This window comes from Erythrolamprus reginae, chromosome 1 (genome assembly GCF_031021105.1).
Source record: "Erythrolamprus reginae isolate rEryReg1 chromosome 1, rEryReg1.hap1, whole genome shotgun sequence".
NCBI classification, from domain to species: Eukaryota; Metazoa; Chordata; class Lepidosauria; order Squamata; family Dipsadidae; genus Erythrolamprus; species Erythrolamprus reginae.
In genome coordinates, this window is record NC_091950.1 from 349764798 (window position 1) to 349779381 (window position 14584).

At 39.6% G+C, this 14584-nt stretch overlaps 1 protein-coding gene across 2 annotated transcripts in view; it reads right to left on the bottom strand.

The window, feature by feature from the left end:
- Nucleotides 1-14584, bottom strand: part of MDGA1 (MAM domain containing glycosylphosphatidylinositol anchor 1) — a 401506-nt gene that overhangs the window by 195955 nt on the left and 190967 nt on the right. For both annotated transcript variants that reach the window (XM_070734253.1, XM_070734254.1), the window contains exons 6-8: nt 9448-9717; nt 7501-7830; nt 2520-2813 (exon numbers count right to left, since the gene is read on the bottom strand). In XM_070734253.1, the coding sequence (XP_070590354.1) occupies nt 2520-2813; nt 7501-7830; nt 9448-9717 (894 nt within the window). The remainder of the gene's footprint in view (nt 1-2519; nt 2814-7500; nt 7831-9447; nt 9718-14584) is intronic.

The window sequence follows — 14584 nt, forward strand, 5'->3', positions numbered from 1 at the left end:
GATTATTCTCACACATGAAAATTGTAAGGAAATAAGCACTGCATAACATGACATTTGGAATACTGTGCTCAGTATTGGAGACCTCACCTACAAAAAGATATTGACAAAATTGAACAGGTCCAAAGACGGGCTACAAGAATGGTGGAAGGTCTTAAGCATAAAACGTATCAGGAAAGACTTAATGAACTCAATCTGTATAGTCTGGAAGACAGAAGGAAAAGGGGGGACATGATCGAAACATTTAAATATCTCAAAGGGTTAAATAAGGTCCAGGAGGAAAGTGTTTTTAATAGGAAAGTGAACACAAGAACAAGGGGACACAATCTGAAGTTAGTTGGGGGAAAGATCAAAAGCAATATGAGAAAATATTATTTTACTGAAAGAGTAATAGATCCCTGGATCAAACTTCCAGCAGACGTGGTTGGTAAATCCACAGTAACTGAATTTAAACATGCCTGGGATAAACATATATCCATCCTAAGATAAAATACAGAAAATAGTATAAGGGCAGACTAGATGGACCATGAGGTCTTTTTCTGCCGTCAGACTTCTATGTTTCTAGGTATGACTACATATTTCTTTTTAATTTTCAGCTTTCTTCCTTAAGATACAGGTAGTCCTTGTTTAGCAACTACCTTGTTAATAACTGTTTACAGTTATCACATTGATGAAAAAGTAACTTTATGATCAATCCTCACATGCTTGACTTTCACAGTTCAGAAAAGCAAAGGAAAGCTGAAATAAGATCGTAAGCCTACTCACAGTTTCACTTAGCAACTGCTTTAGAGATGGGTTCCTCCTGGTTTGGACTGGTTCACTCAAACTGGTAGTGACCCGCTGGTGACATCACAATGACGCCAGTTTGGTCGGTGAGGTTTGTGAGCACCACCATCTTTTCTTTGAATTTTTTATTCTTCTGAGCACGCTCAGAAGTTGAGTTTGCAGCATTGTGCATGCAGTCACCATCTTGGGGGTTTTTTGGGGAGGGTTTGGAATTTTGGGGATTTTTTGTCACTGCGCATACGTTTGCGCAAAATGTGCACATGGCCATGAGACACAGCCACGCAGCATGGGAGGAAGTGAACCGACAGCGAGGTAAGTTAGAACCTACTCCTAAACTGTTTCCACTGTACACTGAATAGAAAATACAGTATTTGTTTTTCCTTGTTCTGTTCTCAGGTTCTCAACTTAATTAAGAATGTTCATTTATTTAAAAAAATTATGTTTCCTCTACCAAATTTCACTGCTTGCTCTTACTCCCTGAAATATCCCTCCTACACAGCAGTAGGTAGTCATTTGATTATTTATTAAATATGTGTGCCACCTGACTCCCCAAAACTCTGGGAGATACCCACAACAGACAATTAGTAGATCTCAGTAAACACCTTTGCAGCCAGCAACTATTGCTTTCTCACAATCTGTATACAATCTCATTGGAATACATAGCTCCTCTGGTCATTCTCATGTTTTGTTATTTTTCCTTTGAACTCCACTAGCGAATTTGCTTTCCGTTTCCTCACTGCCCTTTAATGTAATCATTGTTCTTCAACATGCAGATATTCTTGAGTATTTTGAATTGATCATAATATCAATAACTTTAGATGTCTCATGTGCGGGATACAGTTAACATTATTATTCCTTTTAATACAGTGAAATGATAAATCTACACCTGTTTTTCAGCATTGGATTTATAATGTGTTATTTGCCAATATTTCAATTTAAACACACACCCACACACACACACACACACACAAATGAACAAAGAAGTAAACTTAAACAGGCTGCTTTGTTTTGGATATATACTTACAAAGTTTTTAATTTTTTTCTTTCTTTAATTTTAATTATGTCACACTATTAATAAAATCACTTGTATATATATATATATTTCCATGAATAAAACTTTCATATCACAAAATAATGTTAAAATATTTATTCTATTCTCTGCAACTATTATGGAGTCAGGAAAGATGTGGGCACTTTGGACATGCAGAAAGCAACAGAATTGGCATCAGATTGCTTGACATCAAAATAACTTGGGCCATTCAAGGACATACAGGATATCTTTACAGAGTGACATGCTCACAAAGCAGAGATTAAATAGTCACCCCTTTCCCCACTCATCACAGGCAGACAGTTCATAAATTAAGTTTGGTCAGATACCAGTGAACACATTCAGGTGTCTATAATAGCACAAATACTGATATACGGTACTGTAACTAGGACATGTTCTTTGGACAATTTCTGAGTTGAGTATTCTACCGCCGTATGTTAAAAGTGTATATTATATTATATTATATATTATATAAAATTATATGTTCCATTGTAACATTTTTAACCACTAAATCTGAGATTCAATCTTTTCTGACTTTGTGGAAGTACAAGATCTAGTAACTCAAACATGCCCTTGTCTGCACACTACTTTTGTTACTAAGGGAAAACAAAACAAAATGATCTAGTATGCAAAATTGGTAAAGATATATAGCCTCATCAAAGAGAATAAGTTTCTCATTTATACTCACACTGTACGTTGAGTTGCACCAGGGCCTCTCGAGATCTAATGTTGAAGCCATTGTATCTGGCTGTTTGGCATTTGTAAATCCCACTCATTTTCTGAGTCACCTTCTCAAAATACAGTTTCCCATCATTTGTCTCCACTGTCATTGTCCCTGAAGGCATAGGAGCTTCTTTATCAACTCTGGACCAGATGATAGGAGGTTTAGGTTTCCCTCGGACTTCACACTGTAACTCTGCTCTTGAATCTTCACGGACGGTAATGATAGATTGTCCCTTGGGCACCATGATAGTTGGAGGCACTATTGGGAAAAAGGTGACAAGAAAGAACAACTGTTCAACAGCAATGTTTAAGAATTAGCTTAATGGTGTGCGTATGTAAAAGATTGCTGAAACTGAAGTTAAGGCATATGTCTTCTCCCACTTACGACTGGAACTTGTTGCTTGTATCCTTATGATTTATATAAATATTGATTGTTTCCTTATTGCTTATTTGTACCCTATGACAAACTATATTATAACAAACTCAAGGACTTGAGACCCCTTTGCACCACTGAAAGACCCAACAATAAAGAATGCTATGAAGAAACAGTCAAAGCTAACCTCTTCAACACATTCTTTGGTTCAGTCTTTGTAAACAGCAACGGCTCATGCCCACAAAAGCTGTCCTGGGTCCCCAGAGAGGGGCAGCATATCAATCCAATAAATAAATAAATAAAATAAAATTCCCTAGATGTACCACAAATACTCATAATGATTTAACACAAATAGACTTCACTGAAGACAATGTTGAAAAAGCACTGCATGGCCTAAAATCTTCTCTGTCAATCGGATCTGATGGACTATGTCCATACTTCCTAAAAATGATCTCCACAGCCATAGCTGAGCCATTAAGCATAATCTTTGAAAAATCCTACAGGACCAGTTCCCTAACAAATCTATGGTCACTAGCCATGGTCATCCCCAACTTCAAAAAGGGAGATCCCAGTCTAGTACAAAACTACAGACCAATCTCTCTGTGCTGCATCACATGCAAAGTTATGGAATCAATCATAAACCAATCCATTACCCACCACCTAGAAACTAACAACCTACTTTCTAGAAAATGATACAAAGATGGTTACAGGAAATAATAGATATGGAACCAGAAATTACCCCTGAACGTTTCTTTCTTGGAATTAGAAAAAAACATTATTCGAAAAAAAATTCAATATTTAATAACCTGTATAACAACGGCTTTGTTGCGCACAAAATTGGAAAAAATAACTCAGTACCACCAGAGAATATAGTCATAGATAACATTTATAGATGTGCAGAAATGGATAGGCTGACAATGGAGATCAAGGGATTAAACAACTCAGAATATTACAAAACTTGGAACTAATGGTATAATTGGACTGTAAATAAAATGAAAACAATGTCATATAATGTGAAAGAATGTATGAAAAATGGAACTATGTAAATATAAACAACAAAGTAGACTATAGAATTGATACAATGTAAGATATTGTTTATAGTTCTGTGTAAAAATTACTCTGATGTTTTAAAAATGAAAAAAAAATGAATAAATAAAGCATTAAAAAAGAAATTAACAATAAACAAGCAATATGGTCTCAGGAAAAAAATTGTCATGCAATCTACAACTACTACACTGTTCCATCATCATTCTATTCCATAGAATTTATTGCTTCTAAATCTTACTTTCCTCAATTCCTCCAAGTTTCAGAACTTGCTCTTCATTATTTTCACCAACTTCTCTGTCTCCTTTTAAAGATTTTAATTAAGGGATACAGATTCTACAGGGCTGCCTACTCCTATTTGTTGATCTCCAGATATATTTGAACTATAACTTTTTTTTTTCACTAGAAAAATTCAGGTAATTGTATACCTTAGTAAAACTAGTAGGACATCTGTTGGAAAACATTATTGTAGGAAGTATTTGTACTAAAATATCAAGGAAACTGATATGATTGTACTTCTTTGTGCACTCCTTTTACTCTTCTCAAATATACAGTATTTATGTATAATTTTAGATTTTGAAAGGATTTAAAATGTGATGTAAAAGTCCCAAATTTATTTTTATCTGCATAACCAAGTAATGTCTGCACGTAACCTATAAATGTAAGAGGGCTAAGAGGGAGTGTGATGATTTCAATCATACAAAATATAGCACATAGCTGGCTTAAAGGCATATTATGTAGGTCTAGCATCCAGTATCTCCATCAGCTGTATCACTAGGCAATAAGATGGTGAATTTTCAATTTGCAGGTCTTCTGTGGGCTATGGAATCTCATCAAATCCTCTCTTATATGGTGTGAAGATTGAGCTGCACCCGCATGGCTCAGTACTGCCAGCATATGCTCACCTGGCAGGAGACAATTTTCTTTATGGGAAAAATGTGTAAATTGCATTTGAAAAGTTTTTAATTAAAGGCAGCTTTCTGGGACCTTTATGCTAGATGACCTGCTTGCTAAATCCTTGAGGGGGAAAAGATTCAGAAAACCAGGGAATAAATACTCCACCATTCATATCTGTGGTCAAACTAGGAAAAAGATCCACACTTCAGAACAAACATAGTAAAGCCTTTTTCAAAATCCATGAATATATTTTTTTACAGCTGTGGAAACTTTATATGGACTCTTTACTGGAAAAAAAGAGAGAGAAGAATTCATTGGTGATCTTTAGTGATGGGCGAACCCAATGGTGTTCGGGTTCGGCAAGTTTGGACGAACGTCACGCAAAGTTCGGCCGAACCCGAACGGTCCGTGGTGCCAAAGTTCCGCCCCCGAAATCCCATCGTTTTTTATTTTTATGGATTTTTTATTTTTTTTAATTTTTATTTTTACGAAAAAGGACGCTGCAGTGGCGCCGCAAGCAAAGGGAGGTCCTTTCACGTAAATATATATATTTTTATTTTTACATGAAAGGACCCCCCTTTGTTTGTGGCGCCGCTGCAGCATCCTTTCACGTAAAATTAAAAAAAATATTATTACGAAAAAAATTTATTTTTACATGAAAAGATCTCCCTTTAAAGGAACTGGGGAATCCCATGAAAAGATTCCGGGGGCGGAGCTTTGACATCACGTATACTGGCAGGTTGCTAAGAATGCCAAGGTGATCACTTCCTGGATTCCGGGGGCGGCACTAAAATAATGGAGGGAGGATGGAATCCAGGAAATGATCACCTTGGCGTCCTTAGCAACCTGCCGGTATACGTGACATCAAAACTCCACCCCTGGAATCTCTTCATGGGATTCCCCAGCTCCCCAGTGTTCGCCTTCCTCCGCCACCACCGGCGTCCGGCTCCTCCTCCTCTTCTCAGCAGATGACAGCTGGGCGGTGGCTTTCACGGTGTTCGGCACAAATGCCGAACCGGAGCACAATTTTAAAAAAAAATTCGGGTTTGGGTCCGGCATGCCGAACACCACAAAATTCGGTACGGACCCGAATTGTCAGGTTCGGTTCGCCCAACACTAGTGATCTGGGGATCTGGTGATTAAAATGAGCTTATGGAGAAAAGTTTAAGATTACTTGATAGAAAGAAGTGTGAAAGACACTGTAGCATGCTTTTTTTTTTCAATTTCTTTCTTGTTTCTCTAGTTCTTATTTTATATGTTCTTGTTTGGGATGTGTGTGTGTGTGTGTGTGTGTGTGTGTATTAATAGCTCCATACTCAATCCTGAACTTTTTCTCCAGGAGCCTTGCCAAGGATTTTCTTTTGGAAACATATTGTTAGTGGACTGTTAGCATTCCCACTGTTTCTTTGATGTGACCTTTGTTGCAAACATACTTCAGAAAGCTCTATTGTTCTCTGTCTGCCTTATCTCTGAATCCATCTGAGAAACAAAATAGATGTGGTGTTAAGTGAATCATTAGAAATCAAACCATTGTTTGTTTTAGTCAATAAGTATGACATAAGTGCACCAGTGTGCCTAGCATCCATATCTTAATGTTTCCCTCTTATTAGTACCCAATTCATGTATATAAAGTGTTATACCTATGTATACTAGCAATATGTATTTGACAAAACAAAATAAATAAAAGTAAATATGAAGGTCATTTTCAATGGGACAACAGTACATATGGAGAGCAGGTTTAACTGTAATCCTGACAGAAATTTCACTATAATACACTGTGGATGGTTTTGAGCTATAATATATTAAATAAACAAAACTCACTAGCACAATCAAGGTATTTAAAACAAAACAAAACAAAACAAAATCATCACAATACATCTGTGCATGGAAGAGGGGGCTAGGGCTAAGAGCTGGAAAGTTACAATAATTTTCCCTTGGATTTATCCCCGATGAATATAATTTCCCATCCTTATTACATTTATTTTAAAACCCTGATCTAGTTTCAGTGATGTGATGTGGTTAGTGCCATATCAAATTTGGCTCTTAGCCAGAACTTCCCAAGGCATTAGTAATATAATCCTGAAAGAATAGCACAAAATTACTCTTTCTTGTAGCCACTTTGCCTGGCTAAATGGTTACACCCTTCTCCCCAATTTGCTACTGATCTATATGCAGAAAAGTTTCTATCGTGCAGGCAACTATTTGAAGATGAATCTGTCCTTCACTTTAACAAGCTAGACTCTTATTATGCCTTTTTGTTTTGAAATGTTTGTTATGCTTTAAAGAAACACAAAGAATTCATTGGATAAAAATAACAAAGTAATATTGATTATGAAATATTAAATATAAATTTACTCAGCTTTTTCTGTAGTAGTTTTATCTGAAAACAAAAAAAAAATGGAACAGAGAGAAAGAAGTTGCATAGCAGTGCAGCCTTCCATCTTAAACCCTCCAAATAATTTGAAAAGGATTTATCATGTGATTAAAGCTAATCTACCTATTTGGTAAACAGAGCTTAGGTTCTTTATGAATCTCCTGGGATAGATTTTGATTAAAGCGTACATTCTTTTTTAACTGTGTTCTATCCTTAATCGGGCTTTTGGATAAATTAAAAAATCAGATGAAAGCTTACCTGTTTCTGAAGAAATGTTCACCTCGACACTAAGGTCAGGGATGGGTGCTCCTTGGAAAGATGCCACACACAGGTATGTACCATAGTCCGTGAAACGGAGATCAATTATCTCTAGGCTGCTTGTCACAGGGGGAAGTTCAGGGTCATTCTTGATGACAACTACTCGATCTGAGAATTTGGCCAACTTCCCATTCTTGTACCAGAAGTAGAAAACTTTTTCTTGTGGGACAGCATCCACATGGCATGAGAGCTTCAGGTCTTGGCCTAGCTGGATGGTTTCACTCTCTTTGATGACATCAGGAGTGATCTGAAAGGTTACATTCTTCATAGCTGGAGGAAATACAAAGGCCAAACTGGTGAATATATCAGTGCTTGATCTTCAAATGGTCAAAATATGTCATATCACGTCATTTCACATCATGTTGTGTCATGTCATGTCCTGATTGACAGGGCATAGAGATCTGAGAAGCCATATAGCACAAAAAGTACACCATATAATTCACATTCTTACATTCAACCAGTGATGGGCTAACAAAATTGTTACAACCACACTGTGGGCGTGGCTTATGCATTTTGTTTCAACGTCTTTCAGTGCAAATTGGGTGCTCTGGGGTAGAGCTCCAAATTTTGCTACCGGAACTGCGTTCCTGACCGTTTCCTTAGGAGCCCATCACTGCATTCAACAGAATTTAACATTCTGTTTAATAGCATCTCCTCTTCTTAGGTAGAAATAAATCTGGAAAGTTGTTTCCACTGAATTCATGATGCAGGGGGAATAAAATATCCTTCCCCTGCTTGCTATAATTTCATTCTTGATAGAAGAGGGATACAATCACATTTTTTGAACAGGCTATCGTATGCTTATATGCAAATATACTGTATTAATTTGACCATCAATAAATGGAATGTGGCAGCGGTGGGTTACTCCTGTTTTGGCCTAGTTCTGAAAACTGGTCGCAATGGCGGTGGGAGGCTCCGCCCAGCCGCCCAGGACACTTCTGCGCATGCAAAGAAGCATCACATGCACACACAAACCAGTAGCAAACCAGTAGTGTTTTAGAACACACTACTGGAATGTGGCAAGAGCAGTCGCCTTGACAGAAATGACTAAAGAGCTCAGGCAAAAAACAAGGAGAGAGAAAAGAGTTTTAAAGAACACGAGAAAACTTATTTGTTTGCATCCATCTCCTATCAAAAACTCCTCTCCTTTTCAGTGTAAGGCGATATCTGCGAGACCGTCTTCTGCAGCACGAATCCCAGCGACCGGTTAGGTCCCACAGAGTTGGCCTTCTCCAGGTCCCGTCGACTAAACAATGTCGTCTGGCGGGACCCAGGGGAAGAGCCTTCTCTGTGGTGGCTCCAACCCTCTGGAACCAGCTCCCCCCAGAGATTAGGATTGCCCCCATCTTCCTTGCCTTTCGTAAACTCCTTAAAACCCACATCTGCCATCAAGCATGGGCGAATTGAAACATCTCCCCCTTGCCCATGTAGTTTTTGTGTATGATTCGATTGTGTGCTTGTTTTTTATATATTGGGGCTTCTTTTTTAGATTTTTTAACCTAAAACTGTAATTTAGATTGCTAAATATTAGATTTGTTACTATATATCTTTTTTACCATTGTTGTGAGTCGCCCCAAGTCTGCGGAGAGGGGCTGCATATAAATCCAATAAATCTAATCTAAATCTAACTTAGGGTGAAGCAATATGTATGTGTGTGCTTGTGTGTACACGCTTATATGTTGAAAAACAAACCTGAAAATTATGAGGGCTGAAGGAAAGGAAGCAATACAGTATAAAATCAATGCAATTTGATTAACCAATCAAACTTGGCTAATACTCTTTTTCTGTCCTGAAGTACCAGTCTTAAATTTATTCCAATCTTTAAAAGGAACAAAGTGAGCTGGAAATTCAGGCTCCATCCCCAATTAGATTAATAGAAAGACGTACATCGCACCAATAGGTTCACTGTCTTCTTGGCTGGATTTCCCACATTGTTGATGGCTGTACAGTTGTAATAACCTGAATCTTCGGTTTGAATGCCCCAGATGGTAAGGTTGCCCCCTCGAATCAGGCTGTTCAGAGGCAAAGGACCAGGTGAGTGAGACCAGACTACCTGAGGCAAAGGATCCCCGCCTGTTAACGAACAGTATATGGTAACGTTATCCCCCGGATTTACCACTAAAGTCTCATTCACAGATAGTTTTAGAGCTGGTGGAGCTATAAGAAAGAGAGAGAAAGAAAAAAGAGAGATAGGAATTGTCATGTCTTGCAATATGTACAAAATCCCGAAGAACCTAGAAAAAATACTTTTTTATATAAAAAAAAGCATACTGTGCTTGTAATCCAGTCAGATAGTAACTCTGAAATGTCTCAGACTAGGATCCCAGTCTGTTTCAAAAACAACCAATGAAAACTGGAGGCATACAACAGTGTTATGCTCAGAAAGATATGTTTGTGCTTTGCTGATCAGCTTTTCAAATAATACGGGGAAAGAAGTATGAACTCCCCCTTTTTGTACATGCTAACTCCTGGCTTTTCAGATATTATTACGCTGTAATTTTCATCAATCCCAACCAATTATTTGATTCCCCCCCTCCCACTGCATAACTGAATTGTTGCTTTACAAGCTTCAGATCTCTCTAATATGTTAAATTGTTGCTGGGATATAGATCAATAATTTATGGTCCATTTTTCTTAAATGTGTGATGTATCGCCACTGTTAAAACGTGTTAAAGTTTACAGTCCTATAATCCGGTGCCTTCAGGACTACAACACCTATCATCCTCCGTCAGCAAGGCTATTTACGTACCATCAGGTTAGGGAGACCTATAAAGCTTACACAGTGGTACCTCTACTTAAGAAGGCCTCCCCCTTTAATCCCAGCCATCAGGGCTGCCAGAGGGAATAAACCTCTGCCAGCGCCCAGAGAAAAGAAACACTCCCTGGGCTGCCGAGGAGTCACCACAGTGAAGGGAAGGCACCGGCTACAAAGCGAGTGAGCGAGAAGAGAGGGGAGCCCAGGAAGGAAGAGGCAGCAGGTAGCAGCAGCAGCCAGTGTATGGGAGGCAGCCTCACACCGGTTGTATTGGAGGCACGTGCTCCTCCTCGCTGCCTCAGTGTCCCTCTCTTTTTTTAAGCCTTAAAGTTTTGGATTGTTTTGATTCCCCTCACCTCACCTTCTTCCTTCGGCAGTGACTGTGCTCCTCCTCCTCTTCTTCTTCTTCCTCCTCCCAACCAAATTCCGAGCTTTTTTTTTTTCCTAATAGGTTTGCACGCATTATTTGCTTTTACACTGATTCCTATGGGAAAAATTGCTTCTACTTAACAACGTTTCTACTTAAGAACCTGGTCACGGAATGAATTAAGTTCTTAAGCAGAGGTACCACTGTACTGCCTTTCTGCAGAGATATGAGACTCGTTTGGACTTGATGCCATTTCTTGCACTGGAATTATAAACATGTGCATCTTCAAAATGTGACAGAAAGGCGTTCCCAATGGCAGATGTGATGAAACTTTACTCTCCAAATTCCCTTCACCTCCCATGCAGAGCAAAAAAAAGGTCTTCCTTGAAGAGTTAATTCCAAGTCGCTTCGCGTTGTAGCAGTGAAAGAACAGAGCACATTTAACTTGTTAATATCTTTCCCCCACATCCCACATCCCGTGCCCTGCCTCCTCCTCCTAGCAATTATTGCTAACCTCTAGAGCTCTCTCTTTAACTGCCATACATATCAAATGCTGGGCTCTAACCACATTCACAAATCTTTGAGCTTCCCCTTTATGTAAGGAGTCATATTATGAATGGGCAGCTCCCTCTGCTTTGGAATGCTTAACCTCAACCCTTCTGATTAATTCCTTTTCTTCAACATCCCCAGACACAGATCCGAAAGGCTTTTCTCTGTGTTTTCTGTTTAATCTCTCAAAGGCCCTTAAAAGCTCCTTCGCGGCAGTCATCAGAGACATCACACAGTGCTCAGAAATTAACAATCAATGGGACAATGGCTGAGCCACGTTTTAAGTAACAGATGTAATAAGGCAAAATAAGGCATCGTTACATATTCATAAAGCTTGATTTAATGACATCGTTATTTTTTTCCCCCTGGGTTCCCGTGTTAATGACCTATAGTGGATTTGCCCTGGATTTCTACTTCAGACAAACAGAAAAGCAGGAAGGCTGTTTTCTTAGAGGAGAAATAAAATACATATTTCACAACTATTCTGATTTTTCCCACATCCAGACTGATTGGCTTACATTTGGACACTTTAAAAACTTATATTCCTTGTCTTAATTCCAAAAATACATAAACGGACACAAATGAAACATTGGCGCATTATGTCTCCAATCTTTTAGGAAAATTAGCTGCATAGCTAGAGGTATAACAAGCAGGAAGAGGGAGATTATGATTGCGCTATATAGAATGCTGGTGAGACCACATTTGGAATACTGTGTTCAGTTCTGGAGACCTCACCTACAAAAAGATATTGACAAAATTGAACGGGTCCAAAGACGAGCTACAAGAATGGTGGAAGGCCTTAAGCATAAAACATATCAGGAAAGACTTAATGAACTCAATCTGTATAGTCTGGAGGACAGAAGGGAAAGGGTGGACATGGTCGAAACATTTAAATATGTTAAAGGGTTAAATAAGGTCCAGGAGTGAAGTGTTTTTAATAGGAAAGTGAACACAAGAACAAGGGGACACAATCTGAAGTTAGTTGGGGGAAAGATCAAAAGCAACATGAGAAAATATTATTTTACTGAAAGAGTAATAGATCCTTGGAACAAACTTCCAGCAGACATGTAGATAAATCCACAGTAACAGAATTTAAACATGCCTGGGATAAACATATATCCATCCTAAGATAAAATACAGAAAATAGTATAAGGGCAGACTAGATGGACCAGGAGGTCTCTTTCTGCCATCAGACTTCTATGTTTTTATGTTTCTAATTAATGTGATGTAATAGGTAAAGTAAAGACCATGGTTTACAGGCCGGAAGACTGTGAATTCTAATCCTTTCAGAGGCCTGAAAAACAACTAGGTGACCTTGCCCTCCCTCCTTCCCTTCCCTCCAGGAAGAAGATACCAACCAGCCTATTCTAAATATGTTGCCAAGAAAACTGCCCCAAGTGACTCAAGGGACCATCAGTACTCTGGTGACTTGAGTTTTGACTTCAAGGTAGGATAGTAAGGCTGGATGGCAATAGTATAGCATTTAGATTTATATACCGCTACCCAGGGGCATGGGGTGAGGTATCATCAGTATGCGGATGATACCCAGTTATACATCTCCACCCCATGTCCAGTCAACGAAGCAGTGGAAGTGATGTGCCGGTGCCTGGAGGCTGTTGGGGACTGGATGGGTGTCAACAGACTCAAACTCAACCCGGATAAGACGGAGTGGTTGTGGGTTCTGCCTCCCAAGGACAATTCCATCTGTCCGTCCATAACCCTGGGGGGGGGGAATTATTGACCCCCTCAGAGAGGGTCTGCAACTTGGGCATCCTCCTCGACCCACAGCTCACATTAGAGAAACATCTTTCAGCTGTGGCGAGGGGGGCGTTTGCCCAGGTTCGCCTGGTGTACCAGTTGCGGCCCTATCTGGACCAGGACTCACTGCTCACAGTCACTCATGCCCTCATCACCTCGAGGTTTGACTACTGTAATGCTCTCTACATGGGGCTATCTTTGAAAAGTGTTCGGAAACTTCAGATCATGCAGAATGCAGCTGCGAGAGCAATCATGGGCTTCCCAAGGCATGCCCATGTTACACCAACACTCTGCAGTCTGCATTGGTTGCCGATCAATTTCCGGTCACAATTCAAAGTGTTGGTTATGACCTATAAAGCCCTTCATGGCATCTGACCAGAATATCTCCGGAACCGCTTTCTGCCGCACGAATCCCAGCGACCAGTTAGGTCCCACAGAGTTGGCCTTCTCCGGGTCCCATCGACTAAACAATGTCATTTGGCAGGACCCAGGAGAAGAGCCTTCTCTGTGGCAGCCCCGACCCTCTGGAACCAGCTCCCCCCAGATATCACAGTTGCCCCCACCCTCCTTGCCTTTCGCAAGCTCCTTAAAACCCACCTCTGTCGTCAGGCATGGGGGAACTGAATTTTTTTCCCTTCCCCCTAGGCTTATAGAATTTATACATGGTATGCTTGTTTGTATGATTGGTCTCTTAAATTGGGGTTTTTAGATTATTTTTTTAATATTAGATTTGTTACATTGTCTTTTTTATTGTTGTTAGCCGCCCCGAGTCTTTGGAGAGGGGCGGCATACAAATCTAATAAATAAATAAAATAAATAAATAAATATTGCTCACAACAATCTGGGTCCTCATTTTACCGATCTTAGAAGGATGGAAGGCTGAGTCAACCTTGAGCCTACTGAGATTCGATCTGCCAAACTGTTGGCAGCCGGTGATCAGCAGAAGTAACTGGCAGTACTGCACTCTAACCACTGCACCACTAAGGCAGCATTAACTGGATCTAATATTCAGTTAAATCAAACTGAGGGGAGACGTGTGGCTAAATGAACAAGAATTTATGGTCAAGAGAACATCTTCCTTACACTGTCTGCATGGCAATGAGTGGAAAGGGGATGACCATCATTTATCTATCAGGAGATAATTTGCCCGTATGCTCACCCTGATTTTCCTAACTCACAATAAACTCACAGAACAGGAGGGGGAATTTTGCTGATCTGCAACCAGGCCTAATCTAGGACTGGGTTATGTGGTGAAACTGTAGAGAAGAATCTGAAATTCAAAATGTGGGTTAGAAGTGAAATATGACTGGGACTTTATTCATGCCTGGCTTGCCAATACAAATACAGTGGTACATCTACTTCAGAACGCCTCTACTTAAGAACTTTTCTAGATAAGAACCGGGTATTCAAGATTTTTTTGCCTCTTCTTAAGAACCATTTTTTACTTAACAACCTCTAGCCCAGAAAAATTTCCCAGGAAATTTGAGAGCGGCACGAAGGCCTTGCCAGTTTCCTGCCATTCCCCCTTTAATCCTGGCCATCTCGGGCTTTTCTGGGCTGCCAGAGGAGCCTTTTGGTGTATGGGAGGCGCGTGC